This window comes from Metarhizium robertsii (genome assembly GCF_000187425.2).
Source record: "Metarhizium robertsii ARSEF 23 chromosome Unknown MAA_Scf_4, whole genome shotgun sequence".
Taxonomy (NCBI): Eukaryota; Fungi; Ascomycota; class Sordariomycetes; order Hypocreales; family Clavicipitaceae; genus Metarhizium; species Metarhizium robertsii.
Window position 1 is genome coordinate 3,748,454 of NW_011942182.1, and position 26,993 is coordinate 3,775,446.

The following is a 26,993-nucleotide window of genomic DNA, read 5'->3' on the forward strand; positions in this document are numbered from 1 at the left end:
ATGTTCTGTTGAGCTGTAGGCAGTGCTGAATATAGCGACAAGTGAATTCGGCCCATGATCTTGGATGGCTCGACGTACCGCAGGAAAACGTGTACGTGGACCAGATCAGGTGTATAGGTGTGGACAGCAAGTCCCGCGCAGTCTTCTTGGTCGATGAAATCATCGTGGTGCAGTGTCTCGACGTCGCAATCGTCCAGATTCATAATGATCGGACGCCCAAACTCAACCGCAATAGAATGGTCACGAGTAACTGGCGTCCACCAAATCCTCTTCCACGGCTTCGTGTCCGCGTTTCTCAGGAGCGACTCTTGAACACTTCGGTGCATACATGTATCTTGAGCAACGATAATCGCCCGATGACCCCAGTAGTAGACGTTTTGACGACATCGTCCTCGCCATCCCAGTGCCATCCCATTAGGATGAGTGACTGTCGTACAGTTAATCGATCAGTTTTAAAATTGGCATCGTAAAGCGCCCTGGCTTTTTGTACAAAGCACGCGATGTAGGGATTGTAGATCCATTCGCGTCCGTCAAGAGCGGGTTGTTCGATACGCGTGATGCGGCTAAATGACAGCCTGGAGGAGGAGAAGGGACGGCAGGTTGACATGATGGCAATACTGTCTCACGAAGCACGCCTTATTCTGTATAGGAGCGACGGGGTGTATCCGTGCAAAGTATGAATCGACAAGGTCATCGCAGAGTGGCTTTGGTGGCAGCATCAGGGCCCCTTTCCGAATCAGAATTTCGACTCCGATTCTGTCCAACTTTTCAATCCTGTTGCTTATAGGGATACTGTCGGTTGCAGCAGAATGCCCTAATTGTTCAAGAAAGCTCTCATGTCCTAGTAAGGCAATGCTGCAGGGCTCACCGTGGTACGCAAGTCGGTGCGTAGCGGTGACTGGGTCGCGGAAGGTGCCAGGCTCTACAAGCAGATTCATATAGGTTCTATTGACCATTAGCTGAGGGCATCGAGTCATTTGGAGTCGGTGGCGCCAGTGTTGGAGGGCGTCATCATGGTGATTGGTAGTCTGGCGCTTTCAACGACAGATCTGACGGAGGTGAGCCAACGTTCACGCGTGGATGGGACTACCAGGCACACAACGTACTTTTTCGTTACCTCGTCCGAGATCCGCTTCGCGCACTGGAGCTTTGATTCAGTGCCTTTAGCCACGTGGCACTCTATGTTGTGGGCGAGGCACTTTGCGCATGGCGTTCCTGGCTTGTCCAGACTATATCGAATCTGGAATTGTCAGCCCCTTTCAGCTCGTTGAATCGAGGTTGGTTGATGCTGAGCTACCTTCAAAGTTTAACGTATAGATAGTCCGATTGTGTCGTCAGTTAGCTCATGGCTACAACCTCTGAATCATGACACAGACAAGCGTCGAAGGCCATGGAGAGACCACTGATCTCACACGCGGCGAATGAGCGCGGCCTAGATAAATTGTGCTGGTCAGCCACTACCTTGACTACTGCATTGAATAACGTCGTCCTAGTAACACGTACGTCCTATGATGAGACTGTTCTCCGGGTGTACCATCTTCCAAAGATGGATGCTTGATTCTGGGGATAGATGACGCAGTCCTACCAGAAAGGTGACCATGAACAGGCCGGCTATTATGGGAAGACATGTGGCGGGAGAGAGTGCTAGCTCATTCGACGCCAGAGGCCAAGCAATTACTCAACTGAGACAACGATGATGGCCGGCCCGTATGAAAAGTGAGCATCGAGCTTCACCTTTGTTCCATGTCAGTGAAATTAAACTCAAGGAAGATGCGCCGCATGCTGTCTGCTTGGCCAGGGAAATTTTGGTCTTGACCCTCGGCATCTGTTCAGCGTCAAAGACATCCGATTGGCCGCTTCGTGTCAAGTCTGGTTAAGTATCCATTCCGGGTATGGTGTTCTGGTTGCTTTGTTCATAACGCCATCGAGATCCTCTGAAGTTGATAGGTCACTGGGGGCAGCATAATAAGAGTTACACTGCTTTAGCTTTCAAAGCCCAGTGAGACTCTAGAAACGGGTGGTTTCTGCGAGCAAGTAACCATGCCTAGATGTATATAAGGTGCATGATCCCTCGTCTCGGCCTTTCTACTTTGGCCATTTGTGTTGCTGATCCTGTCGCTAGTCAGTGCCAACATCAATTTCGGGACAATTTGACACGCCATCGCCCAGCAAGAATACCTTGTTTCTGGTGTTGCAATCTCCAAAACGTCCGTTAGGAGTTGTGCCTATTGGCCAGCTACAAAACGAGCTCCGTCAAGATCGGCACAACTTCCGGAGTTCAACAACCTAGACCAGGACAAGGTATAAAACTGCAAACCTTTGGCTGTACTAGTAGATTTCAATGTAGTATACAAGATAATGGCAGTATATAAAGCGGCTTTCCAGCAGGAATTTGTCCCATAATAGAGAATTCTGCTGACAAGACCGATGAGAATACTTGCTATACTTGACAAGATTCCTTGCAAGAAAACTTGATCTTGTTGCATGTTCGTGAGTATGATGATAATCACCCGCATTTACGATTTTCGTGGACGTTCCGTTCACGCCAGGGTACCCTGGCTCCGATCACATGGAGGCTGAGCATCACTTGCATAATCATGCGGCTTCTCCTTTGATGTCGATCATCCGACGGGTAGCTGGTACCTTAATTAATATGCAGCCCTACCGTTACAAAGGCGGCTTCCCCACAAATGTCCTTGTCCTCCGACTCTACCCCTTGAGTCTTTTATGCGCAAACTCCGACAACAATCGGATTCCCACAAAGCCAAGCACGTCATGCTGTTTTCAGAGACACTGACTCGCCAACTGCATCGTTTGCTAAGGAGGACCGAAGAAGAGTTTGTATATATGAGCATCACAAAGATGTGGTAAACGAAAGGCGGTACGACCCAAAAGCAATCTCTCTCAGTTCTGAGGTTATCACGCGGTCAGGTCTTATTCCCGGTCGCTTCGCAAGTCTCAATTTCGAGTCAGTCCTGCAAATCTGCCAAAGTAGATCTTTCTTAATTAAGAGCTTCCCCACCTGATCGAGGCCCGATGGTTCACAAACTGTTACCGTTTCTGTCTCAGGTTGTGGGCATCCCCTGGAGCTCAGCAGGGCATGTATACACATGGTTGGTCATTAAGCCTTGACAGCGGTTCCGAGCCGTTCGATGCAACCGGCGGATTTATGCCACCTTAGGTCTTGGCTGTCAGAGATGCAACCTCAACCCCATACTTGCCATGGGCTGTGCCGGGGCCAAGTGTTCGCAAAGGCCGTGGAGCAAACTGTTTCACATGTGAAGCTCCGGCTATAGGGAACGGAAAATGCTGCATCTTGACATGAGCTCAAAAAATCCCCGAGTTGGACGCCGACATCTCATCGTAGTAGAGCAAGACAAACGGTTGTGCGTGTTGAATACACGGACCACTGATCCCGTCCCAGACGACTTGAAGTTTACGATAGAGTATGATTCATTTCTCAGCAAGCACATGATCAATTTAGGAGCGTCGCCCCCTGGATACAAAGATTCATCATCGACTATCAGTATCAATCTCGACCCACCAGCGCAAGGCATTGATACCACACACAACCTAATATTGGACGGAGTAGTTAATGCGCAACATTCGGTCACTCCAATCATGAACTCAGTAATCAGCCAGCTGCTCCAACGGGTAGGTGAATTAGAACCAAGGTTCCCCATGTGCATGTCTGTCTGCCTGTTTGTTCAGATGGCCCACGAGTCAATTCTGGGAAGATGATGGCAGCATTGAAACAGCCCCAGCCACACCGGTGGCATGACGCGTTCGCAAACAGATCATGTCAGCAGATCCGCTTGACAAAGGATGCTGTAAACCAATTACCGCGTGGCTGTACGCGGAAAAGAGCGGTTGCTCGGGTCAAGGGATAAAGTAGCCACCAGTGGTTCTATATTGATAGTAGGCCTCCAAAAACCAGCCAAAAGATAGTTAGACCACGCAAGCAAAGAAGGCTTACGCAGACTCAATCCGGAAATAGGGACGAAAATTGGAACATGGTCAGACGAGATACGGTACCGAATCATGGCCGACTTAGTAATGTGTGGAGGATGAACTTTTTGCGCCCATCCCGTCGAATAATGCGCATAAAGCAAGAAGATGGTGGCCCTCTCGGCGGTTTCAAAATTCTTCAGCTCACAAGTCAAGTGGTTTAATACAGTGACCTCTTGTTCCTACGCAAAAGGTATCCCGGTCACAAGACTGCCTATTCGTCTTGCACAGCCGAGCCCGACATGCCCCTATCAAAGTCTCGACGTTAAAAAGCCCAATCTTCTCCCTCTCGATGATGATTTCCAGTCCTCCACCAACCACCGGGCTACTCTTCTATCCAAGTCTTGAATCAGCATCTTGAGCTCGCAACAATGGGACATATCCTGGTTCTTGCCGCGTTTACCTTTGCGGCCGTCACGGCTTCGTCCATCCCCGACCGCCCTACTACTCTGCCCTTGACTTTGCCCATCCTTCAAGAACGCTCAGAGCAGCCCATCACTTGTCTCACTGGCATCAAGCGCTCCCCAGAGCCTATCAACAGCAAACGCGGAATAGAAAAGAACTGCGGCAGAAGCCAGCGTGATGTGACTCGAGCATTCGCCTCGTGCGCTGCAAAGGCCCAGAAGGGTCGGGAAGCTGCCCTGAAAGGGGGAGAGTTGATGAAGACTCTGTTCAAGAGAGATGACGAGGCTACCCGCAAGCGAGTTGCCGACCATTTCGAACAGATTGCGAGTCAGTGTGGCGCCAAGGAGAATAGTGGTGTCTCTGTCAACTGTGGACAGTGTGAGCAGGGCATCGCGGGAAAGGCATACAAGGGAAGTGGCCCCATTACGCTTTGTAGCGTAGCCCTCGCGGACACGCAGAGCACGACACAATGTGGTGGTCAGGACCTTGATGATGTACTTTTACACGAAATGTCCCACGTCTTGGGAAGTACAGACGATCTTGGTTATGGCTTGGAGGCTTGTAAGCAGCTTGATGCTCAGAGAAGCCTTCAGAACGCGGATAGTTATACAAAGTTTGCTCGGGCCGCCACATTGAACTGCAGTGTTGGAGGCCCTAGCGGTCCCGGAAGTGACGGTCCTGGAAGCGGTGGTCCGGGTGGTGATGGCGATGATGGAGGGCCTTCCTCCCCGCCTGGTCCCAGCAATCCCAACAATCCCAACAATCCCGGCAGACCTGGCAGACCCGGGAGCGGCGGCCCTGGAAGCGGCGGCCCTGGAAAGCCTGGCAAGCCTGGTAGACCTGGTAGACCTGGTGGTGGTGATGGTGGTGATGGCCCATTATCCCCCCCTGGCACTGGCGGTCCTGGTAAGCCTGGTAAGCCTGGTAGACCAGGAAGTGGCGGCCCAGGAAGCGGTGGCCCCGAAGGTCCTGGAAGCGGTGGCCCTGGTGGTGATGGCGGTGATGGCTCTTTATTCCCCCCAGGAACCGGTGGCCCTGGTGGTGATGGTGGCCCTTTCCCTCCTTTCGATGACGGCAATGGCATTGATGGTGGTGACGGTGGCCCTTTCCCTCCTTTTAATGGCGGCAATGGTATTGATGGTGGTGACGGTGGCCCTTTCCCTCCTTTTAATGGCGGCAATGGTATTGATGGTGGTGACGGTGGCCCTTTCCCTCCTTTTAATGGCGGCAATGGTATTGATGGTGGTAACGGTGGCGATGGAAACAACCCCTTCACTTTCCCTCCCACCACGGGTGGTCCTGGTGGCAATCTCGGCCCCGGGGGTGTTCAACCCCCTCTGTCTCCATTTGACGGCGGCAACGGCATTGATGGTGGTGGCGGTGATGGGGGTTTCTTCTCTTCGTCGGGCAATTTCCCTCCTCAGGGCGCCCCTCCTCCCGGAGGCATCTCTGCCTTCAATGCCCCTACTGCCCCTCAAGTTTTGCCTATTCAAGATTATGATCGTGTTGAGAGTTCATAAAGTGCCAACATTGTATTTGAGATTATAGTTGAAACCTTTCTGGAAAGGTTGGTTCGCATGAAGGAATGCTGGAGTTGGAAGTAGCCGTGTATACAAAGAGCCATTCTTCAATTAGTAATGGCCAGATTTAGAAAAAATCTTTATCGTTGACTGAGAGTCGGTGAATGCAGTCTTGTTCAATGGTAGTCCGATTCATCCTTGGGACCTGGGTGACGCAAATTTCCAACTAGTCCACATATCAAGATAATATTCGCCTCGCCAAGGTCTCGTGTGAATGGGTCGACTTGGGTAAGACCTATGTCGGCTTTTCCATGGCCAGCCATCAAAGACCGCCCTTCTAATGGCGACCACACCCGGTCCGCGCGAAATGTAACTCGGGCATTGGCTCGGCTATGGAATCATGCCCGCACTCACATATTAAATCGGCCATGACACGACAAAGGCTGATTGATGGGCCCTCTATGACAAATCCACTCCGGGTATCAATGATTCCATATAACTCTGCCTTGATGCTAGCACTGCTCCATGCATAATCGCCCGCGACACGTCGTCGTCCGATTAGTTATTAACCCCTGCGACTTACTCTTCGCAAGGTTCTCGACTCTCAAAGAGATAGAAAACACGAGAGTACTACTTCTATTTATATATACGTACGTTCACATATCACAAGCCTAGGATACTATTTACTTCTTATCCGATTCGGCACCACCCCTCCCGTCGAGTCTCACTAGGCAACATTGAACAAAATTTTCTCACCCTCATGCAAATGAATAAAAATCATGACATCTTCACCACTCGCCTGCCCAATAATCCGCACATACCTAGGCTACCCTTGCTAGAACTGCGCAGCGTGTACTATTGGAGCGACCCCTGAGGCTGTACGACCCAGTTCATCTCCATGGCTACCCGATCGAACCAGAGTATGAGGGTCAACTTTGCAAAATTTAACCACAGAACATGTTGACTTGTATCCAATACAGGGCTATTACGAAGACTATGCATCATACACGCGGGTCGTTATTACCGAGTCACGTTTGCATGGAGCTTTTCCTATTATCCAACGTATTCATGTACGCGCAAGAGTATAAATACTACAGGCTGCCTACCATATTCTGCCGTGATGTATAGACATATCAGCAGTGAAAATCTGTTATTACCCACTTTATTAGAAGTGTAGGAAACTCCAATCTTTCAAATGGCGCCAAAGGCTGCATTGACACTCGCTGTCGCGTTTTCCGCCCTCTTGGCATCGGCAGCAATCATTCACAAGTGAATTGTCCACGGATTCGACGTCAAGGAAAGTAAAATCAAATTCATCGTCAGTATACACAATGAGAACGGGACCCATCCCTGCGGAGGCAGTCTATTGGACAGCTATCCTGTTCTTACCGCTGCTGATTACATCGGGCCCAAACTTGTCTCTGTGGCGGCCGGAACCGTGATAAATGTAATACCTTAAACCCCAAGACTTTGCTGTAGCGGATTCAATTACTCATGGCATAGAGCTAATCACTTTAGTAGGACATCAGTACGACGGGTGTAGAAGCAAAAATCGCATCTTCCAAGATGCACCCAGATTACAAATTGGACTTCCCGAAGGGCATTATTTGGGTGGACAATGATATTGGCATCGTGAAATTAGCGACTCCGATTGAGAAGAGCAATTGACACTATTAACTACGCCCCGCTGCCTCCGGCCTGCTAGGAAGCCTTAGTCAATTCCACTGCCGTCGCCGCAGGCTGGTACGTTTCATGGCTCATGGCAGCATGTACACGAAATTTGGAAAGAAGCTGACTGGCAGGACAGGGGCTCACAAAAGCCCATGTATGCAGGTTGTAAACCTGGTGAAAGAAACCTACCAGCTAAAACACTTAGCAAGGTTGTTCTCGGTATTCACTCGCGCGAGGACTGTGCCAAGTATCAGGGTGTAGGAGACAGAGATACCATAGTCTGTGCCGGGGGAGAAGGCAAGAACATTTGCAAGGGGGATGACGGTGGTCCTCTAATCGACCGGAAAACAGGACTGTTGCTCGCTGTCGTATCATGGAGCATCCAGGTAAATAGAAGTATTGCAACTGGACTCCTTGGCTATTTTCCAGAGTCAGCAGCTACATTGACTTCATCAACGAAAATCTCGGTGGCCCTGATTCTGACACGAATTCGCAGTGTTAAATTTCAAGAAGCTCGAGGCTCTGAGGGCCCAGCAAAAGGAGCTCTGCAAAGAACTTGGAAAGGACCTGGACCAGTGCCGGCCCCAAGTCGCCGAGTGTGTCTTCTGGGCAAGCGCCCAGAAGAACAATGACTTGGACGGCGGGCCGTCTGGACAGGCATCAAGAAGTGTGTGAATCAGATCTTTGGCTAGGCTGAAGATGCCTGCTACTCTGGACCTGAGATACGGTAGCTCCAACAGGTTTTTAGTCCAACTATCCAACAGTCTAGGCAGATAACAAATCTAGTAACCACAGCCTTTCAATCCCTCTTGAACAATGTCACCCCAGCTTCTTATACTAACCAAGGTCACACATCATGGCACCGCGAGGTTCGGAGTGTATCCCGGATGCCTGTGGAACACGAAGAGACGTTTCTCGGCACCTTTGTGACGGAGAATGCAGACCCGGTTGCTGGATGTACCTTGCCCTATACAAGTAGGTGGGGTTGCTTGTCAACAGTTCAAATACACTGCATCTAAAACCGGTATATAAGGTTAACTATAACAGACACTGGTAGAATTGCCTTTTGCTTGGTGTGGCTAAACCGTGACATTGCTCAGCAAGAGAGCGAGTTCATTTTAGACATGCTATCCAGCGATTTAATATGTGTTTTCACAGAAAGAACCTTTGTGCCACGAGTTGTTGGGGCCTCTGCACTTCGTAATGTGTAGGTGTGTGTCTGCATATGTGATGAAGACATTTACGAAAAGAAAATGAGCAAAGTGTGAGCATCTGGTGGTGGTGGACCGCCCCATCCATTGTTCTCCGAGTAAATGGAAACAAAAAATTATGCATTTATGTGGCCCTTTGCATTTACAACTTGATACATCAAAATCACCTCTGCGGGTGCTTTACTTTCTGCCATTTTACGTCCTATTCATCTCGTCGGTTCTGAAATCGGGTCCAGTCATTTCGAGAGGTGAGATACATTTTGCCATGCAGCGATTATGCTTACATGCTTTCTGTATAATCAGCCCGGAGCTGTTCTGTCGTTTTCGCAATAAAATCTGTACCGCTCCCGGAAATGTATATCCGGTCGGATGGACATTCATAAAGATCTAGACTCCCCAAACGTCGCCGGTATTTCCGACACCTCCACCTCACTTACCGGCCCAAAACCCAAGACACTTCCCCAGCCGTAGTTTTGACCTGCTTTCTCTTCAGGATAATGTGCTAGATTGTGCTCCCCTATCCTTTGACTGCGGGTGCCGATAATAGTTCAAATTATCGAGGCTGTATCATATTAGAGTCCGGCATCACACGGATTCTCACTACATCTCACCATCGACTCCGTCATAGTTCACTTCGACGAGGAGGCCGAGGAGCATGGCTATTTCGAGATCAGCCTATAACCTGCGAGTTCGTGATACATTCTGCTCCTTCCTTTTATTTTGTGTGGCTTGTGAGGGAAGTATGTGTGACCCCCCTGTTTAATAAATGTCCATTTCCAGTTGAGGGTTTTCCTTTGGAATTCTATTTCCCTCCCTGTAACAATTACTTTATCCAAGTCGCACTCGGCCTTCTTCTTGCTTTGTGCCGTCACGCGCATCGGGCACCAGACAGCTAGAGATGTAAAGTGCAAAATCATAAAATAATTCTCAACAACACAGCGTTAACGCAATAGAAGGGCAACTAGTTTTCGTAAGAATACAGGCATATATTATCCCCCCCCCCGGCCTCCCCCCCAAAACATCATGGCTCTAGAAGCCCAGGGCATTTGGTAGATTTAAATCAACGAAATTGACTCAGTGTCTAATAAAGCCATGATCTTTAACGAGCCACATGAAACACCATAGTAGTAATCGCGCTTTGCTTCGGTGCGTACGTGGTGTCGGATGAAGGCTTGCGCCATAAAGTGCCCTCGTCTCCAATTGGCAGCCGCGCGTCTAAAAGTGGTAAAGGCCGCATCTGCAAGTGCGAGTGGGGTCAACTGGTCTGTTATCGTGATGTGACCCGAAGTCTAGCTATGGGTTCAATTGGCCGTGGATTGGGTTCCGTCATGTTTCTTGAGACGATAATTTGGTACTAATATTACGGTTTATATTCTGTTTTTCTGTCTCTCCAATTAATTTCCTGTGCATGCTGTGTCACTTCCACCCCTGTTATTATCCGTACATATCCAGTACTTAGGAAAAACTGGGACTGGGGGGCTCATATTGTCGGTTACCACTTTGGGAATCGGGCTCCGCTTAGTCAGTTTAATGCCCGCCCAAACCCGCCGCATAATCTTAGATGGGCGAAATGAAACGAAAGTCGCAATCAGCCTGTGGAACTAGGCGACTAATACATCGACGCCGCCCTCTGCATATTCGGGCGTCCTTCAGTCCATAGACTTCCTCACAACTCCTACCCACTGTGATGTGAAGACGGCGCCCACGACAACTCACGTAAGTAAAGGCGAATCCATAAAATCGGATAAAATAATTCTCGTCACAGCAAGAAAAATATTAGGGGGTATTAAGGTTAAAAAGTGCGAAGGTTTTAGAATCGTGTTTCCTCTTAGTTTTGTACTGTTTCGTTTCAGTGCTTATCTCGGTGAAATTATCAGTTAAAAAGGGAGATAGGTGATGTCTGGCAATACGAGGCGCCGAAATATCCAGAGGCCCCCATGTATCAGTCGCCGTGTCACCAGTCACAACATCTGTGGAATGAGACCCGCACCTGCAACCGTATTGAGAGCGATGCCGGGTGCTATTTCATCAAGCTTAGAAAAGAAGTTCGCTACGTGTTATGCATGCGGATGCCCGACTGATAATAAATTCCTTCTGTCTCCCAAGCAAATAAACCGCTCCGACGAGTGGTCTACATATCTTACTACAAGTTATCTTTTATGAAAACCGCAGAGGTAGATAGGATCTAGACTCTAGCAAAAATGAAGTCACCAAACAAATTTGCTGTTTTGCTGTTCGACGGCTTCCAGGCCCTTGATGTCTTTGGGCCACTAGACGTCTTGAACATGCTGGCAATGAATCACACCCTGGAGCTCTCAATTATTTCGACGAGTCTAGATCCAGTCACAGCCTGCACCGGACCGAGCATTGGGCAGTGTATTCTTCCAACACATGATTTGCACAACTCACCAGAGGATATTGAAGTCCTCCTTGTACCGGGGGGGAGAGGTACTCGCGACACGGATTCGACACAACCACAGGTGGACTTTATCAAGTCCAGGTATCCGAAATTGCAATATCTTCTTACAGTCTGCACAGGCGCCGCTCTAGCGGCTCGCGCTGGTGTTCTTGATGGCAAGAAAGCAACTTCGAATAAAGCAGCATTTGAATGGGTGAGTCTTGGAAGCCAACTCTCTGGCCATCTCCCCTACAGTCTACTGATTGTTACTGAATATTAACCATCGCTACAAGGTTAAAACACAAGGCGAAAAGGTTGACTGGGTCCCGGGCGCCCGGTGGGTAAAGGATGGTACTACGTGGACCTCGTCTGGCATATCAGCGGGCATCGACATGATGTATGCTTTTATTGCGGACCAGTACGGTGAAAATGTCGCTGAAGAGATTGCCAGGCGTTCGGAATACGTGCGAAATACGGACCCATCAAATGACCCTTTCTCAAAGTCTATGGCGGCATGAAAGGAGCATGGTGTGAATCCTTTAAGAGTCGTCTTATGATGCAACGGCAATGCCTGTACTGTGAGATGCACATGGCAACATAGTATAGTATGTCCTGTCAAGATCAAGTCGCTCATTCAAAGCATCACCATTATTATACTGCTACCTCCCAGGCAATATCAATACAGCGAGTTAGTTTTCGTGTGATTCCACTCTTTATGTCTGAAATTTAGAGTCCCTATTTTGTCTAAGCTATCCCAACAGTCGTGCTGTGTGACGCGTTCTTTCAAATATTCACTCTCGAAAAGTGTTGGACGCCGAGCATTCTTGTGAAACAACCCACAAGGTTCTGGCACGGCTTGTAGTCCTTGATAAGTCCTGCTCGATTCTGTCCAACTGCTAGGTGGAAATATCATGTCAACCAATGGGCAGGCAGGTGGTTAAAGACTGAATTCAGAACAAACCATGCTTAATATGTCAGCAGTTTGTGCCACAGCGGCATAAGAAGATACTGAGCATTTTGTCTCCAGTGTGCAGGTAAGTGAAGTCTTTTATTTCGGGGCGTTTTCCTCGAATAGAGATAGGAAAGGTGATTAAATTTTGGTTCTGTTCACACTCTTGTCACAGTAAAAATTGCACTACAAGAACTAGAGGTATCACGCCGATTTTGACATGGGATATAAGTTCTGCTACTTTGCCCCTGCATAAATATGGTAGTTTCAGACTCTGTCAAGATCTAATTGTTCGATCAGAACAAGCATGGCAGGTTGATTACTTTCTAGGCAGCAGCAGTTACCATACAGTTGCCGTATTTTAATGTATTTGGTGTTCGTACAACCATACTCTTGAAAGTAAAGAACCAAGAGCCCTTCATCGTCCGATTCGAGGGGATCGATTATTGTTTGTTATCCAATACAGCTGAGTTGCCTGACAGCCCCCGATGAGGGTGGCCTCTCCTCTCCTTTGTATCTCACTATTCTGCTCTAACCATAAACGCGATCTTCCAGCTGTAACATTCTTAGATTTCTCACACATATATAGACCTCACCACTTGAATGGCTGCAGCTTCCAACGCGGCAACAATGCCACTAGTCTGCACATAATGAGAGGCTTTCGATGCTGAAGATATGCTTCCTCCCTTTCGCAATTTCCAAAAGCATAGCATGACAACGTGTTCACCCCTTTGCGTTCCAATTTTCACTTCAGGAAACCTATTCAACTTGTAGCATGTTTCACTTGGTCTTTCATGCAGAGCTGCAAACTCACGAGTCAATGTGAAAATACAGACTGCACTCGCACTTTCCGCCGCAGCAAACGCATCTGCTTTCAAGACGACTTGATGAAAATTCCCAGCCTTTCCTGCGAAGCTACCGCTCGAGAAAGGGCCGAGTCGTACCCGAATGCAAACTAATTTGCCTTGTTCTGTTGGCTTATAAGCGACACAGATTGTCGGATAAGGCTGCTCGGTTGATTGAACCAGTTGACTCAGCGTAATTTCTGGAGTCCTTATTCCATCCTTGTTTTATCCTTGTTATTATTCTTATTGTCTTCTTATTATTATCCTTATTATTATCCTTGTTATTTTACGTTTTGGCTGGAGCAGCAGTCGTAAGACACAGGGGATTTTATTGCTGCCCTAACTAAAACGCAAAATAACAAGGACAATAACAAGGATAATAATAAGAATAATAATAAGAACAATAATAAGGATAATAAAAAGGATAATAAGAAGAATAAGAAGAATAATAATAATAAGAATAATAGCAAGGATAACAGCAAGGACAGGACGAGAACAAGGCAATATGCAAAGACCAGCTATAATTTATAAGACTTGCTTCTTGTCTATAGCGTTAATGCGATGTCCAAGCTGAGTATATTAACTAGCTAGGCGACTACGCACTACGAGTATTTAAGCGGTAAAGAAGGAAGAGAAACAGGACAAGAAAAGGAGAGCTCGAAGCATAGGAAAGCTCGCTTGTGGGCGGGTCCCGGCCGGCTGGCCGTGGCTGAAAGCAAGAGCGTAAACCGAGCCATGTCGGGCTCAGCCCATTACATTCTATAGTGATGTGTTGGAAGCCGGGAGAGCATAAATGGTCCGCGGTCAGGCTCGGCTTCCTGGTAATCACGAGGCAGAGGCGCCCAAGGCGAATATTCTCTGCTCCCTTGCCTGATACCGTCCTTTAATGCCACAAGATTTTTCACTATCGGCACGCTCCCTTCTGATCACGAGGAACCTGCGGCCTCTTGTACCCCCCGTAGCTAGGATGCCATCGTAAGCTTCTTAATATTATAAAAAGGTTTTCTTCTATCTTTATTTTTATATTTTATTATATTTAATATAACACCCCCTCCACGTAGATATGCTACTTGAACTCCACATGTACAACCTTGACAAATCCCCAGACCCTCATTTCGTTCTAATTGCATCCTCTAATAATAAATAACGTACATATCGAGTGCTTTAGTCCTTAATTACTCTATTCTTTGCAAGAATAGCTGTCGCACTATTGTACATGGCTTCGTCGGTCAATAGCTGGACAGCAAGTTGTGCCTGAGCTCTCGCCACAATCTCAGTCTGCGTGTAGCTATATTCGCTACCAGCAAGCCTTAAAAACCCCGGCTCGTGATTAAAGGGACAAGACTTGCTGCCTGGCTCGCAAATATTGTAGTTTGGCTGGAAAACAACCTTTTCCATGGCGACCAACTTGTGAGTTTGGGGGTCGACATGTGCGCCTTGCACCCAGGCAATGTCGGAATCTGCCAGGGCCTGGTCTGTGATTTGCCATCCACTGAGATTATACGCTGGCCTGCCAACGAGGTCAATCCACGTTTCAGGTAGAAATGGAGGCACTTCAACGTTTGGGTATCTCAGGTCCATGGTTACGCGGCTCCCAAGTTTGCCGACGGCGCTTCTCACCGCGTCGACGACAGCGGGCAGGTCGACCATGTACCTTGACCGCACATCAAACGTAATGTCGAGCTCGGTGGCGGAAGTGTTTCCCGGAACGTAAAACGAGACCCCTGAGCGGTTCGAAAAGGCTTCAAAGGTTGCGACGGATAGGTCAAGCGGAGTCTTTTCCGTCAGGGAAGCGTGACCGCCAGGGCCGTGAATCTTGATGGCAATTCCGTGTGGATCTTGCCTCGTGGTGAATGAAACACGCGGAAATGTGTCGTCGAGTATGTCAGACACGGTCCTATTGACTGTGGCCATGTCGGAGCCAGATACGCCAAAGTTGACCTGCGACTGTAAAACGTTGGTCGAGTACGTGCCAACATTCTGGATTTTGGTGACAGATGAACGCATCCCGGGCAAGCTTGTGGTAATCTTGTCCACGGCCACAATGGCCTCATATGCCTTCCTCACAGCCTCTTGGTGACTTTTGCCGACGAAGTGAGGAGAGATGTTGATACGGGACCCGAGAGGCTGGATGGTGTTGACGGAACTGGGATGGGCAATGAGCCAGATGTCGGCATCGTCAAAGGCACCGGCAACCTTGAGCTTGAATTTGCCGGCTGCGTTCTCCTCGTCGGGCGTGCCGACGACTTTGATGCGGCCGGGAACATTGTATTCGACAAGAGCTCTGCTGGCCAAGGTAGCTGCTGCTATGCCGTTCAGGACGATGTGGTTGTGACCACATCCATGCCCTACCAGGGGGTCCGATCCCACGATAAGAGCATCATATTCGGAAAGGAAGCCTATGGACTTGAGGGCCCCATCATAACCTTGCGGACGATGTTCGAACTCTAGAGTATAGGCCGTATCCATTCCATACGCGTGTGGTGTCACCTCCCAGCCCTCAACCTGGTCGAAGTAGTCAACGACCAATTGATGGGCGTAATACTCGTTGAGTCCTAGCTCAGGATAGTTGAATATCTCCACGGCAATGTCTTTAAGAGGTGGGAACACAGATTGAGAAGTATTGCTGAGGAAACTGGGAAGCTCAGGTAAAGAGCTTCCTTGAGCAACGGCAGCAACAACTGCTGCAACAATAAATATGCTGCAAGGCATGGTAAGAGAATTTACAAGGTAGTATATTGGAATGAAGGAGTCGTGATTAGAATGGATAGGGATGGGGAGAAAGAAGGGGGAGGCAGTTGTCCTTAAATATTTTTTTTTAACAAATTGCCTTGAACAGGATTGTTTACGGCAAAGTCTTGAGGAAACAGAAATTTTTGTTTTGCTACCCATTTATTACCACGTCTACGAGGTATTAACTCGAGGTAAACTTAGTGGCGGGGGCGTTTAGAGTCTAGAACTCGTTATTCGAGCTCCCCGTCATCTTTCCCAGGGATGAAGTTGACATGGCTGACTGTTGCAAGAGCTACGGCGGCGGCAGGGCATTGAGCTTCAAGATGCCGTCATGAAAACCTATCCACCAGACCTGTTCCCGAGGCTAATTTGCCACTACGATGGAGCCGTACTACCTCCAGATGAGGCCTAGCCGCGATACTATGCTCTCGATTGTTATCTCCACAGAGCGAGGCTTCACCAGCTCTATCCACTCCTGATATGGACGTTGCCACAATTTCTTCAAAGCGGGCTATGCTATGCCTATTGAGGAAATAAGCCTTCCGAGACAGATGCTCCACAAGTGGGATCGGCAATTGCAACGGTGCAGTGGTACGCACTTATACATACATACAGCATGAGATAAAACTCGGAGGTGAAATTACTCCCTATAGAGATTATTCAGAAACTTGCCACTGAGGCAGCTAGCTCACAGACACGTGCAGCTTGACTTGGGGCATTCGAAACTCTACCGCCACTATTCTGCATGAGTCGAGCATCAGGCGTAGTGAAGATCTCTCGGCAATTGAAGGATACAAGGGAACCAGTTGGTTCATTCTTGCCTGCCACTTCCGTTGAAGGGCACTGTGACCATCATCACTACCTCATAATCATACTATAATAACTGGTACTTGAATTAGCTGATCGGTATTACATCACAGCCGCCGCATACCGCTTCGTAGTAGTCAAGTATAAGAAGCCAGGGTTTACCTACAGTGCTTGGTTGCAGATAGAAAAACCAAGAGAATATTCCTACGGTCTTCATCACCCTAAACCCAGCTGACTGTGCCCTAATTGCTGCACTCAATTTCAGAGTATTTTCATTTTTCAATATTTATCTCTTTATAAGTCAGTCATGGTTTTCAAATCAATCTTTGTTGCTATGGCTCTAGTACTGGCTCATCCGGTGCTCCCTGTCCTCGCGTGTGTCAAACGCTCCAATGGCTCAATGGGCAACGAGTTGGATTTCCAGCTGGGTAGCGACGCGCCTTCAGATCCAGCTACCGTGGGCTACCTCCTCAATCACTTGTCTCTCAACGTTGCAAATCTCTCAGCGAGCATAGCATTCTATGAGCAAGTTTTTGGGATGCGACACATGTTCACTATTCAGGTGACCGACCACTACTCTTTTGCCTACATGACTCATAGCCATGGTGGTCGCAACGGCACTGGTTACCAAACGGCCGCCGAGCTGAACCGCGAGAGGACAAATAGTGCGGGCATGATTGAGTTGTGGAATCTCCAAGTTCCGCGTCGTGACTTGCCCGCGTCCGGCGACGCCATCAGCAGGTTAGGGCATTTTGGCATGATTGTGCCTGATATCAAGGCAGCCCAAGCTCGCTTCGATACATTTCCTGGCCTCAAGATCCTCAAGAGATACGGAGACCCTTTTCCAACACAGGGGCGAATCATAACGGCTAATAGTCTCTCCGCGTCGTCTCTGGGGCAGCTCGATGAAGAGGAACGCAAGAATATCGCCGACTCGCTCACCTCCTTTCATCGAACCTTTATATTTGCTGAAGACCCAGACGGCAACATTATTGAGATTCAACCTCAGGACTGAGAGACGGGAGGGCTGTAGATAGTGTGTGAGGTCGTAACTAAGACCGCATTTTATTCAGTCTCGTGTCGTCTGCAATGCATATCCATGCTGTGCAGTGCACTATGAGGTCGATTAAATGTTATAGAGTATGTTTATGCAGTGCAAATATAGTTTTTTTTTTTTTTTGAGGAGAGTGTGACATATATTACAGTATGCACCGGGTGTGATCCAGACCCCAATTTACAGGAACTTGGAGCCTTTTCTGCTTTTTGTCAGCATTTCGAGGTAGAGATTAGCTTGCACTGTACGTGGGGTCCCGACGATGAGAGCCCTTTCACATACTGATATCCATGAAATACTCTAATGCATAGTAGAAACCTAAAATCAAGACAATACATGCTAATATTTTGCTTTAAATCATTGTGCCGGTAAGAATTATTATGAAAAACTCTCTTTCCTAGAAACAAAACATCATGATGATTGCCGGGCTTAGCATCAGATGGCCTATGCTGAAGCGGTACTGGTGCTGACAATACGTTACTTGTCGATCAGCCTGTAACATTCCTGGAGGTCTGAGCCATATATGCGTAAAATACAGCTCCAGTCATGCTTGTAAGGAATTTCCAACGCCTACTCGCTCTCGTAGCGACATTGATTGCTACTATCCGGGACTCGCAATGAGACGCAACCAAGGTTTATCTTGGCTCGCTCGTGCCTTGCCCAGTCTGTTCTAGTTCATATGGAATTTGCCGCTCGGTAGGACTAGACTCGAGTACTATGATTGCTCACCCCTTAATTAATTCGGCAATATCAGCACTTGCCGTCATGCCGCTTCCAACTACCGACGGAAAGGACTGTTGGTTGCAGCAGGCTGTGCCCAGAAGCCCGTTGATACGGCCACATCCAGCCAAATTAGGAAGTTTGGTGGCTGTCATCACGCCATCAAATCTTTCCTCCGATTTCGACACGCCAAGCACGAAACACAAGACCCGGTGGTATGCGAGGAGATTCCACTCGTCCACAAACTGCCACACTGTGACTATTCTCTGATTGCCGCAATGAAAGAAGTATAGTATATATTCTAGAAAACTTAAATACGCCTCTAAAGCGTGAACCAAAGCACGGGCCCCTTTTCCGACCCTTGATTGCGGGGACTAGATCCGGGATCCAAGTCTTGGCCCGATTATCTTGCCGTTTTGGGTAGTTTCGGTTCCGCTGACATATGCAGTCAACTCCCACAATCCAGCCACTTGGAAGAGACATTCTGGGCCATGCGGCTGTCTATATGCAACGTTAGACTGTGGCTAGTATAATGCAGCCCTATGTTTATCTAACTGGGACTTTTGCTATGACATAAATCTGGCAGCAGATCGTCCGAGTGCCCCGCGTGGCTGCAAGTATTCAGAGTCGGCACTCGGCGGCACTTCTGTCGAATGGTTACCCACCAGCTTTACTAACCTTACCCTCCGCAGCGATGCATCGCCCCCTCGGGGCTTACCAATAACCTTGGCGGTTTTAGTCACCGTAGGCCATTGCTGATTCCACCATTAGAGTCAAGCCCTCGCTTGGTAACAATGCACACAGCAGCCAAACGGGATAAAAAGGCGTCCCCAGCTTGACCTGAACGGGGCACAAGTTACAAGAGCATCAACTATATACTCACAACCCCGAGCTGATTCCTCTTGATAACACACCAATTCTTCTGTTGTCTTTTCTTCATTTGACAACAATGACCAATTTATTCAAGCCTATCAAAGTTGGCCGTGCTAGGCTAAGCCACCGTATAGCCATGTCGCCCATGACTCGTCTTCGCTCCGACGATGGTCATGTCCCTCTGCCCATGGTCACGGACTACTATTCGCAGCGTACAGCCGTCCCAGGCTCCCTGGCCATCACCGAGGGCACCTACATCTCTGCCAAAGCCGGGGGCTACGATTCGGCCCCGGGCATATACTCCAGCGAGCAGATTGCCGCATGGAAAAAAGTTACCGATGCCGTTCACGCAAACAAGTCGTATATTTTCCTGCAGCTGTGGGCGCAAGGGCGCACTGCTGAAGTTGACGTCTTGAAGCGCGAGGGTCCTTTTGACCTTACTTCTAGCAGCGACATTCCCATGGGCGAGGATGCTGCTTCGCCCCGGCCACTCACTGAGGAGGAAATCTACTCCTTCGTCGAGGACCACGCACAGGCTGCCAAGAATGCCATCGAGGCTGGTTTCGACGGCGTCGAGATTCACGGCGCCAACGGCTACCTCATTGATCAGTTTACCCAGGACACGGCCAACAAGCGTACAGACCAGTGGGGAGGCAGCATCGAGAACCGGGCTCGCTTTGCACTCGAGGTTACAAAGGCTGTCGTGGCTGCCGTTGGCGCCGACCGTACTGGCATTCGCCTGAGCCCTTGGAGTTCGTTCCAGGGAATGCGAATGGATGACCCGATTCCCCAGTTTACGTATCTCGCCGGGAAACTCAAGGATTTCGGGCTGGCCTATGTGCATCTGATCGAATCACGATCCGGCGCCGACGCAGCAGCCAAGCCCACTGACAGCCTCGACTTTTTTTTCAACGAGTACAATAAGGCTTCCCCAATTCTAGTGGCAGGCGGATATGATTCTACGCTTGCAAAGGAGGCCGTTGATTCAAAATACCACGACTATGATACTGTCGTTGTCTTTGGGCGACCGTACATCTCGACACCCGACTTGCCATTTAGGGTCAAGGAAGGGCTGGCATTTAACAAATACGACAGGAGCACCTTTTACCTTGCCCGATCTGACAAAGGATATATTGATTATTCCTTTAGCGACCAGTTCAACCAAGTCGGGGCTAAAGCCTAGCTTTTCGCTAGCCCAGCCGCTTTTTAGCAGATTGGTTCCTAGAAGCCCCCATTGAGCAGTAATAGGATAGTTTAACGCTTCTACGAGCGACTTGCTAGAGGGTGGGCGTATTTTATTGCAACAAAGAATCAACTTGTTCTTGGATCTTAGATTGCATAAATTAGCTACAAGATGATAGAAATTTGATTTAAAATTCCCGTGCAAGAAGTGTGACAATTCGTTCAGGGCAATAGTATCACTGACCTATTATCTGGCCTCGAAACCATGGCTTGGCTTGGATAGAAGGTGTAACGGTCTAGCGAGCATCTTGACAACTGACTAGATGATTCTAACGAATATCCAAAGGTGAGGAAGAATTAGAAAAAAGAACAAGAAAAGGGGGCTCAACAAAGCAAATATGCTCTCTTCTTTGGTTCCGCGACAGGGGATAAGGTGCCTGTACTCTTCTTCATGGTATGAGTGGTTACTATTTCAAATATCTCGACCTTGTTTAAAATTTCTGGCCATTTATTTATGCTCCGCCTAGATAATCGCGTACTAATAAATTTAAATCCATTTATATTAGTGGATAAATCTCCCGTATTACGCGGCACCAATTTAGGGAATTTCCATCCAAAACTACTAAGCATAATTAGTTCTTTATACTTTATTACTCTATCTATCATCTTAACTAAAAATGTAGTCGAGTTTTATCTTTCAGTACTCCATTACCTGGTTACATTTAGGTAGTTGGCCAGCCTTTCATATTTTGTGCTCCATGCACCGTGATCCTGTAACTTCTGAGAATCCAACACACTGCCGGGGCTGGCTTTTGCCGAATGGTCTCCCGGAGTGAGCACGTCATATTTGGTGGCCTCACGAGCAGGTAGCTAGAGCATGACACTTGAACCTGCATCTTCCTGGCTCTGAATAAACAGTTTCTAATCTGAGCGTAGAGACTGACTAAGCGGAGCCCTGGTTTCCAAAGTGGTAAGTCAAAGCATGAGTCCCAGCTTTCCCCGAGTAATGGAAATGGAAACTGGGAAAACACATAATACGCACACCCAAAACTTGGTACCGGAATACCGTTGTAAGAAATGCCACTGCAATCAGAGGAAGCTTACAGAACGCATTGTACACACCCACCGTTCTAAACCCACCTCCCCAATGGCACGGTGCAGGTAGTGGCGCTCCAAAATTTGAGTAGCGCCGCCGGAAATGTCCCAAATCCGGCTGCTAGGGCCTTGATTCTCGGTCGTCTCCAAGGCTTAGTCCATGCGGAAGGCTATCCAGGCTCTCCCAAAGGGCATATTCTCGACCAGTTGCATGAGTAGAAACAGTATGTGCAGCAAACGATTCAAAGGGTCCAATAAAGATGGTACGCTCTCCCGCTCATCTACAATGAGAATTTCACTAATGCCAAAATAGCAAGAAAGTAGCAAAGTCATTCTTGAAGTAACGTAAATGAAGTGGACTTTACCAAAATGGAATTACTTATATTGCCCGCCAAGCTAGCCTTGTTCACGCTGCTTTCCGAAACAAGAACCAGTTCCGCTATTGAGCGCGTAACTCGAAACCGGGCTAAACTCGCCTGCGGACGACGCCATCAATGCGCCAGGTACGGTTAGTGTGGGGGTTAATTACCAACAATTAGAATACATGTATGCTATTGACCAGACCGAACACCGGGCAAGTCCTGGCTACAGCCTTCGTGATTGCCTTTGACTGGAAGGTGATGATGTGCGCTGGTCGTCCCGCAAACCTCAAGTGCTTCCAATGTCCTTTCAATGTTATCCGCACCCATCGCCTCTGCCATAACGACGCATCGTAAGATTGCCATGACAACATGGCGCGACAACTGGTGCATTTGCCTGCCCCGACTTCAACACCAACATTGGACAGTATCGCCCACTTTGTCAATGCTGTAAAATTATTTCTTGACGAAAGTGACATTATATCCATTGATACTCTGGCTAGCCGAATGAGTCCATTCAGAATCGACTTCCAACAAGGGCCAATGGAAGACCCAGGTTCCATCAGACCAGTACTAGTTCTCGAGAATGAGCCGCCATCACAGTAAGTCATCCTTCCTTGAAAACAAGTATATTGTGCCTTCGTTAAACAATCGCCATTAAATAGACCAGAGCTCTTGGGTTCGACGCACCTGTGGAATACAACCAACGACACGATGGAATCTCGTATTCGTGATCGAGATACCCCCTGTCAGCAACGATCGTGCAGCCTAATTGTCAACGAATATTCTTCATACCACGCAAGTTCTTTGGATCTCACTAACGGCAATGAAGTGGCAACTGAGAGGATAGCCACCGAATCTGGATATGACAGCGGCAGTGGCCAGGACACGGAGCTGCCAAATTCTGACGGCTCTGTGTCATCGAGCGCAAATACCATGCAGGTTCGAAAAGCCCTCCTTGACCACTATTTACCGCATCAAAACTAAGTTATACGCCTCGCCTCAAGACCAGCATCGGCAGCTCCCCTTCCCGCACTCCCATCCAAAAGATAAGAACGGAAGTGGATCATGATGCTGCCCAAGAAGGTGCGTTTAAGCAGCCTTCAAATCGCTTGCCTACCCTCTGTTGTTCGCTAAATAATTTGGCGACGCAGTAGCTCTCAGGAGAGCAATGTGTTCAACAGCCTCATTACCACAATCGGCACCTAATGCGGAGTTGCCGGCGCCAAGTAACGTTGATTCGGTCAACGAGACGGGACAAACGATCCAACGAGACGCCGACAACTCGATACAGGATGCCGCCACGCCGAGGCTAGTGGCCGTAGCCAAGGCCTGCGTCCGATCTGACTTTGTGCAGTTTCTGGAGATGAATTTATCTCGCTGGTGTCAGCACGGTTTGTGGGGGAAAGAACGGTACTCGGGCCGTACGGTACGCGTTGACAAGTACGAAAAGCTGCAAACGGCGTACTCGTACATTTGTCAGCTAGATGCACGCATGAAGGACGACGCAATTCGCAGCCGAATGGCCATGGTTTTTCTCCACTTGGAGTTTGAGAAGACCTGCCGCGAATGCAGGTCCAGCCATCCTGGCGAGGCAAAGACCAAGACAATGATGGGGCGTGGGCGTGGAAAGATTAGCTCCATGATTGATGGAATCCTTGAAAACACGCATCCGAGTTGGCGTTTTGCCGATGCTCGGGAGAAGGTTGAGATGCGAACCAACTTTCACAACCAAAAGCGATACGGGAAGCGATGGTGGACACTGGTGAATACTCTTGGGTGTGGCATCTTGCTTTTATGTTCATCAAGTCTTGTCGGCATGATGTATGCTTTCCCACCAACACTTTTCTTGGTGCAATCAAGAAACTGGACTGACTCCGAAGACAGCCGGAACACTACTGTTACCGCCACCACGCTTGCAGCAATTGCTCGCGTCATACAAGTCGTCCACTCGGACATGATGAGTATTCTTAATTTGGCTAACCCGATAGCTGAGAAGCTCTTTCAGAATCATGGGTATCAAGACTACGACACGAAGCAGCTTCTGGAGAAGCTTGAGGCTTTTGGCTCCATCAGCGTTGGGCAGGCTAGGGCAAATGGAGGCAATGCGGGTGACAAGTGGCGACAGTAGTCGTTTTACTGCTGCCTGAGGGCAGCAGTATTCCGAACGTATTAAATATATTGAGTTTCTAGAGTTAACAGTAGGAGGAGGAACGAACAAGAATAATGATTCTATAAAGAAGCCTAGTTAACAATTAGTTATGACGTGACAACTTGATGATTGATAGCTACCAAGAAGCCAATAGATCGGGGTAGAGGACATGAAAAATACGAGTCCAGGAGTTCACCAATGTCAAGACAGCGGCTAAGAATTGCTACCGGTGTCGCTCACGTAATTTGCGCCACCATGCTTTGAGTGTACAAGTTAAATACATGCGTTTCCCAGCCAAAATCTCCCGCGGGATGCCTGCCCTATGTGCTAATACGTTCCGCCAAGTCTACTTTACCTTGGTCATTTGTCTGGCCATGGCAAGCCTGCTTAGCTCGCTCAGCTCTCGGACCAAAATATCCATCCTCTTCAAGTACATGGTTTCGCGCGGCGTGACTCTACGGATCGGCATGCTCTGCAGTACGTTTGACGCCCCGCAAAGCAGTTCCACATCGTCCATCGCAAAATCGTGATGGGGGTCATGCAGGATATTAAAAAACAATGTCATGAGAGCGGATGTGGGGTAGAAACAGAAGACCCTGGTTGGGTGATGAGCCATCGGGCGTAGTTAAAGAGACAGACATTTTAGGGTCAAGCGACTTACCAGAACGTTTCCATGTAAAGTCTGCTCGCCACTGTACTTAAATATCGAAGAGTAGATCGGCTGGCCTCGGCCGACAAGTCTAGACTTGACTGCACGCCAAAACGACATTTTCGGCCGGACCTATTCCCATCCACATTCACCTTGAATCGTCCACTGGCTGCATGAATGGTGTTGAGTAAGAAGTAATAGTTTAAACTCAGCTCGATGTGTATCATGCTTTTGAAGCTGCTCATAGTATCGAGGTTGGCCCTTTTCTGGACCGATAATCCAGGACGTAACTCTTCAGGAATCGATATACGCCAGCTTTCAAGCTCCTCGTCCAACACTCGAATAGTCTTCAAAAGCTCAGCATCCGTCTTTATGAGGGCTGCATGAGAATAAAGGTCACAGGTAGTCTTGGACTTTAATAAACTCAGCCGCAGATCCCCAGGGAACCATGGAGTTCGCTGTCCTTTAGTTACCTTATTACCGTCAACAAACACGGTTTCCATGTAATTAGCAGGGAGCGTGAGATTGCAGAATTGATCGTCAATAACGGGTGGTTGGCCTGTTCTTAGGGCAATATCTTTATCTAGAACGTAGCACATCCAAAAAAGCATACGGAGGTGTCGGTTCTCATTCTCCTTCCTCGTTAAATTATAATGCGTAGGTGGAATACATGTGTGGCCTTTTAGTGTAAAGACTGTTCGGCATGCGAGAGCGTGATACATGGAAGCAGTGTTTACACGACCTCGGAGCATTTCATGTAATAGCTGTGTCAAACATGTACTATTAGCAAGATACGGGAAGTGTAATAGCAGAAGGTATTTACATACTAGCATAATCATAGTCTGTAAATTAGTGATGCTTGCATGATGTAAAAGCTCTGATAGTGCCAGCTGCGCCTCGGCAGCGCAAGCATCACTATTAATCTCTGATGCAGCCTTAATATCGGGAAACCGAGTGCCCACCATGGAGAGAAAGGCAAACATGCATGCCCTAGCACTTATATACTCATGGGAATTTACCGCATATGCCATCCGGGCTGTCTCTTCAATAAGAACAGAATCAACCAGGGGGAATATAAGGCTTAGCTCTGAGTCCATGAATGTCCGCAGAAGAAATGCCAAAATATGCTGGTCAGGCAGTACAACCTTGTCATTTTGGTTCAAGGGTGCCGACATGACCGGTGCGGAACTGCACTCTGTAGTGTTCTCATTATAGCCTGGATCGTGTATGTCGAGATCGTGGAAACGCGGCCATTGCCCAGTTCTTGAGAGGATCCACTGGTGACACTGTAATGTGAAGTGCGGGATCCCATTTTGGGAGTCGATGGCGCCGAAATTCTGCCCCCCAAAGAATATCTGCCTTAGAGGAGTCTCATCCAAGCTCGTCAAAGGCATAGCTAGTGCAGCCTCAGAGGTACGCGTTCCATGGGGGCGTGACGGTGCTGCCGTCTGCCGCGACCTGGCATCCACCGCTTCATGTTTGGAAGTCGTCCTTGATTCTCTCGGTCTAGTTTCGTGAAAAGGAGACTTTTGTGTTGAGACGCGGCGGCCAGCTGGCCCATCCTGGACTGTAGTGACGTGGCTGTCGGGTTGTCAGTCCAAACGCGCAATATACCACCATTCTGAGAATGAACTGCCACGGCAAGGAATCTATTCCATTCCCAGGAAACCTCACATCTTCAGACCTTTGCGAGGCTTAGTCCGCCCAAAGGTGCAACGAAGGTTGTGGTGACGGCACCAATCACATTGATCGGAGACGTCGGCTGAGTCACACTTGATCTATGATTTCGTTAGCATAGTGCCGCAGCGTCTGGAGGGTTAGGGTTAATAGTGAAGACAAGGATGTGATGCGCGCCAAGACGCAGGCACAAACCTTCCTATAATAGCAGGCATCGCATGCACGTCGCTGGCTGTTTGGCATGTCGTCGGTTTCGGTGCGGTTCGTGTTTGGAACGCCGACTACGAAAATGGAGCCTGCAGATAGGGGAAGGCTCTAACCAAACATTGAACAAATAAATGCCTGGAGGAGCTTCGAGGTTCAGGTTTAGGTTCCAGTCCATTTCCTACTTGGTTTTAGCCGCCCACAGCAGCCATGCCTGGTATGCGGGGTTTGGCCAACAGCTGAGGCGCTCCGAATATTTGTCCGTGCGCCCCACTTCGTCGACACCATAAGCTACGCCCTAACTTCTTTTTGGTCACGTCTTCGCCTGCACTCTTAAAAAGGATATTAGGCAAAGCGGGATAGAAATTAATAGCTAAGTAAAGTAAAATAGTATATTAGTAAGTAATAGGCTATATATAGCTTCCCGCTTTATATTTTTAATATAATATATTATATAAGTATTTTTAGGCTTTAATTAGTT

General features: G+C 48.4%; 9 protein-coding genes across 9 annotated transcripts in view; 6 read left to right on the forward strand and 3 right to left on the reverse strand.

Moving 5' to 3' along the window:
- Positions 1–295: 295 nt before the first annotated feature.
- Positions 296–607, reverse strand: MAA_11150 (kelch domain-containing protein; the record flags this gene model as incomplete). The annotated part of the gene is made up of 1 exon (XM_011413116.1): positions 296–607. The coding sequence occupies one exon, from the start codon at positions 605–607 to the stop codon at positions 296–298; it is 312 nt and encodes a 103-aa protein (XP_011411418.1).
- Positions 608–4,379: 3,772 nt separating this feature from the next.
- On the forward strand, positions 4,380–5,933 carry MAA_03242 (Metallopeptidase, catalytic domain protein; the record flags this gene model as incomplete). The annotated part of the gene is made up of 1 exon (XM_007821240.1): positions 4,380–5,933. One exon carries the CDS (start codon positions 4,380–4,382, stop codon positions 5,931–5,933), a length of 1,554 nt encoding a protein of 517 aa, XP_007819431.1.
- Positions 5,934–11,016: 5,083 nt separating this feature from the next.
- Positions 11,017–11,731, forward strand: MAA_03244 (ThiJ/PfpI family protein; the record flags this gene model as incomplete). The annotated part of the gene is made up of 2 exons (XM_007821242.1): positions 11,017–11,427; positions 11,507–11,731. The coding sequence occupies 2 exons, from the start codon at positions 11,017–11,019 to the stop codon at positions 11,729–11,731; spliced, it is 636 nt and encodes a 211-aa protein (XP_007819433.1).
- Positions 11,732–14,171: 2,440 nt separating this feature from the next.
- MAA_03245 (proteinrelated to amidohydrolase) lies at positions 14,172–15,719 on the reverse strand (the record flags this gene model as incomplete). Its single annotated transcript, XM_007821243.1, has 1 exon — positions 14,172–15,719. One exon carries the CDS (start codon positions 15,717–15,719, stop codon positions 14,172–14,174), a length of 1,548 nt encoding a protein of 515 aa, XP_007819434.1.
- A 1,135-nt stretch (positions 15,720–16,854) lies between these two features.
- MAA_03246 (Glyoxalase/bleomycin resistance protein/dioxygenase) lies at positions 16,855–17,562 on the forward strand (the record flags this gene model as incomplete). The annotated part of the gene is made up of 1 exon (XM_007821244.1): positions 16,855–17,562. The coding sequence occupies one exon, from the start codon at positions 16,855–16,857 to the stop codon at positions 17,560–17,562; it is 708 nt and encodes a 235-aa protein (XP_007819435.1).
- A 1,708-nt stretch (positions 17,563–19,270) lies between these two features.
- MAA_03247 (NADH:flavin oxidoreductase/NADH oxidase family protein) lies at positions 19,271–20,377 on the forward strand (the record flags this gene model as incomplete). Its single annotated transcript, XM_007821245.1, has 1 exon — positions 19,271–20,377. The coding sequence occupies one exon, from the start codon at positions 19,271–19,273 to the stop codon at positions 20,375–20,377; it is 1,107 nt and encodes a 368-aa protein (XP_007819436.1).
- A 1,825-nt stretch (positions 20,378–22,202) lies between these two features.
- MAA_03248 (uncharacterized protein) lies at positions 22,203–23,961 on the forward strand (the record flags this gene model as incomplete). Its single annotated transcript, XM_007821246.2, has 4 exons — positions 22,203–22,432; positions 22,496–22,772; positions 22,838–22,916; positions 23,015–23,961. The coding sequence occupies 4 exons, from the start codon at positions 22,203–22,205 to the stop codon at positions 23,959–23,961; spliced, it is 1,533 nt and encodes a 510-aa protein (XP_007819437.2).
- A 367-nt stretch (positions 23,962–24,328) lies between these two features.
- On the reverse strand, positions 24,329–26,025 carry MAA_03249 (fungal specific transcription factor domain-containing protein; the record flags this gene model as incomplete). Its single annotated transcript, XM_007821247.1, has 4 exons — positions 24,329–24,578; positions 24,644–25,010; positions 25,113–25,395; positions 25,459–26,025. The coding sequence occupies 4 exons, from the start codon at positions 26,023–26,025 to the stop codon at positions 24,329–24,331; spliced, it is 1,467 nt and encodes a 488-aa protein (XP_007819438.1).
- A 697-nt stretch (positions 26,026–26,722) lies between these two features.
- MAA_03250 (Reverse transcriptase) overlaps positions 26,723–26,993 on the forward strand; it is a gene marked incomplete at both ends in the record, with an annotated part of 2,439 nt that continues 2,168 nt past the window's right edge. Inside the window, one exon of the mRNA XM_007821248.1 lies at positions 26,723–26,729. Coding sequence (XP_007819439.1) covers positions 26,723–26,729 — 7 coding nt within the window. The remainder of the gene's footprint in view (positions 26,730–26,993) is intronic.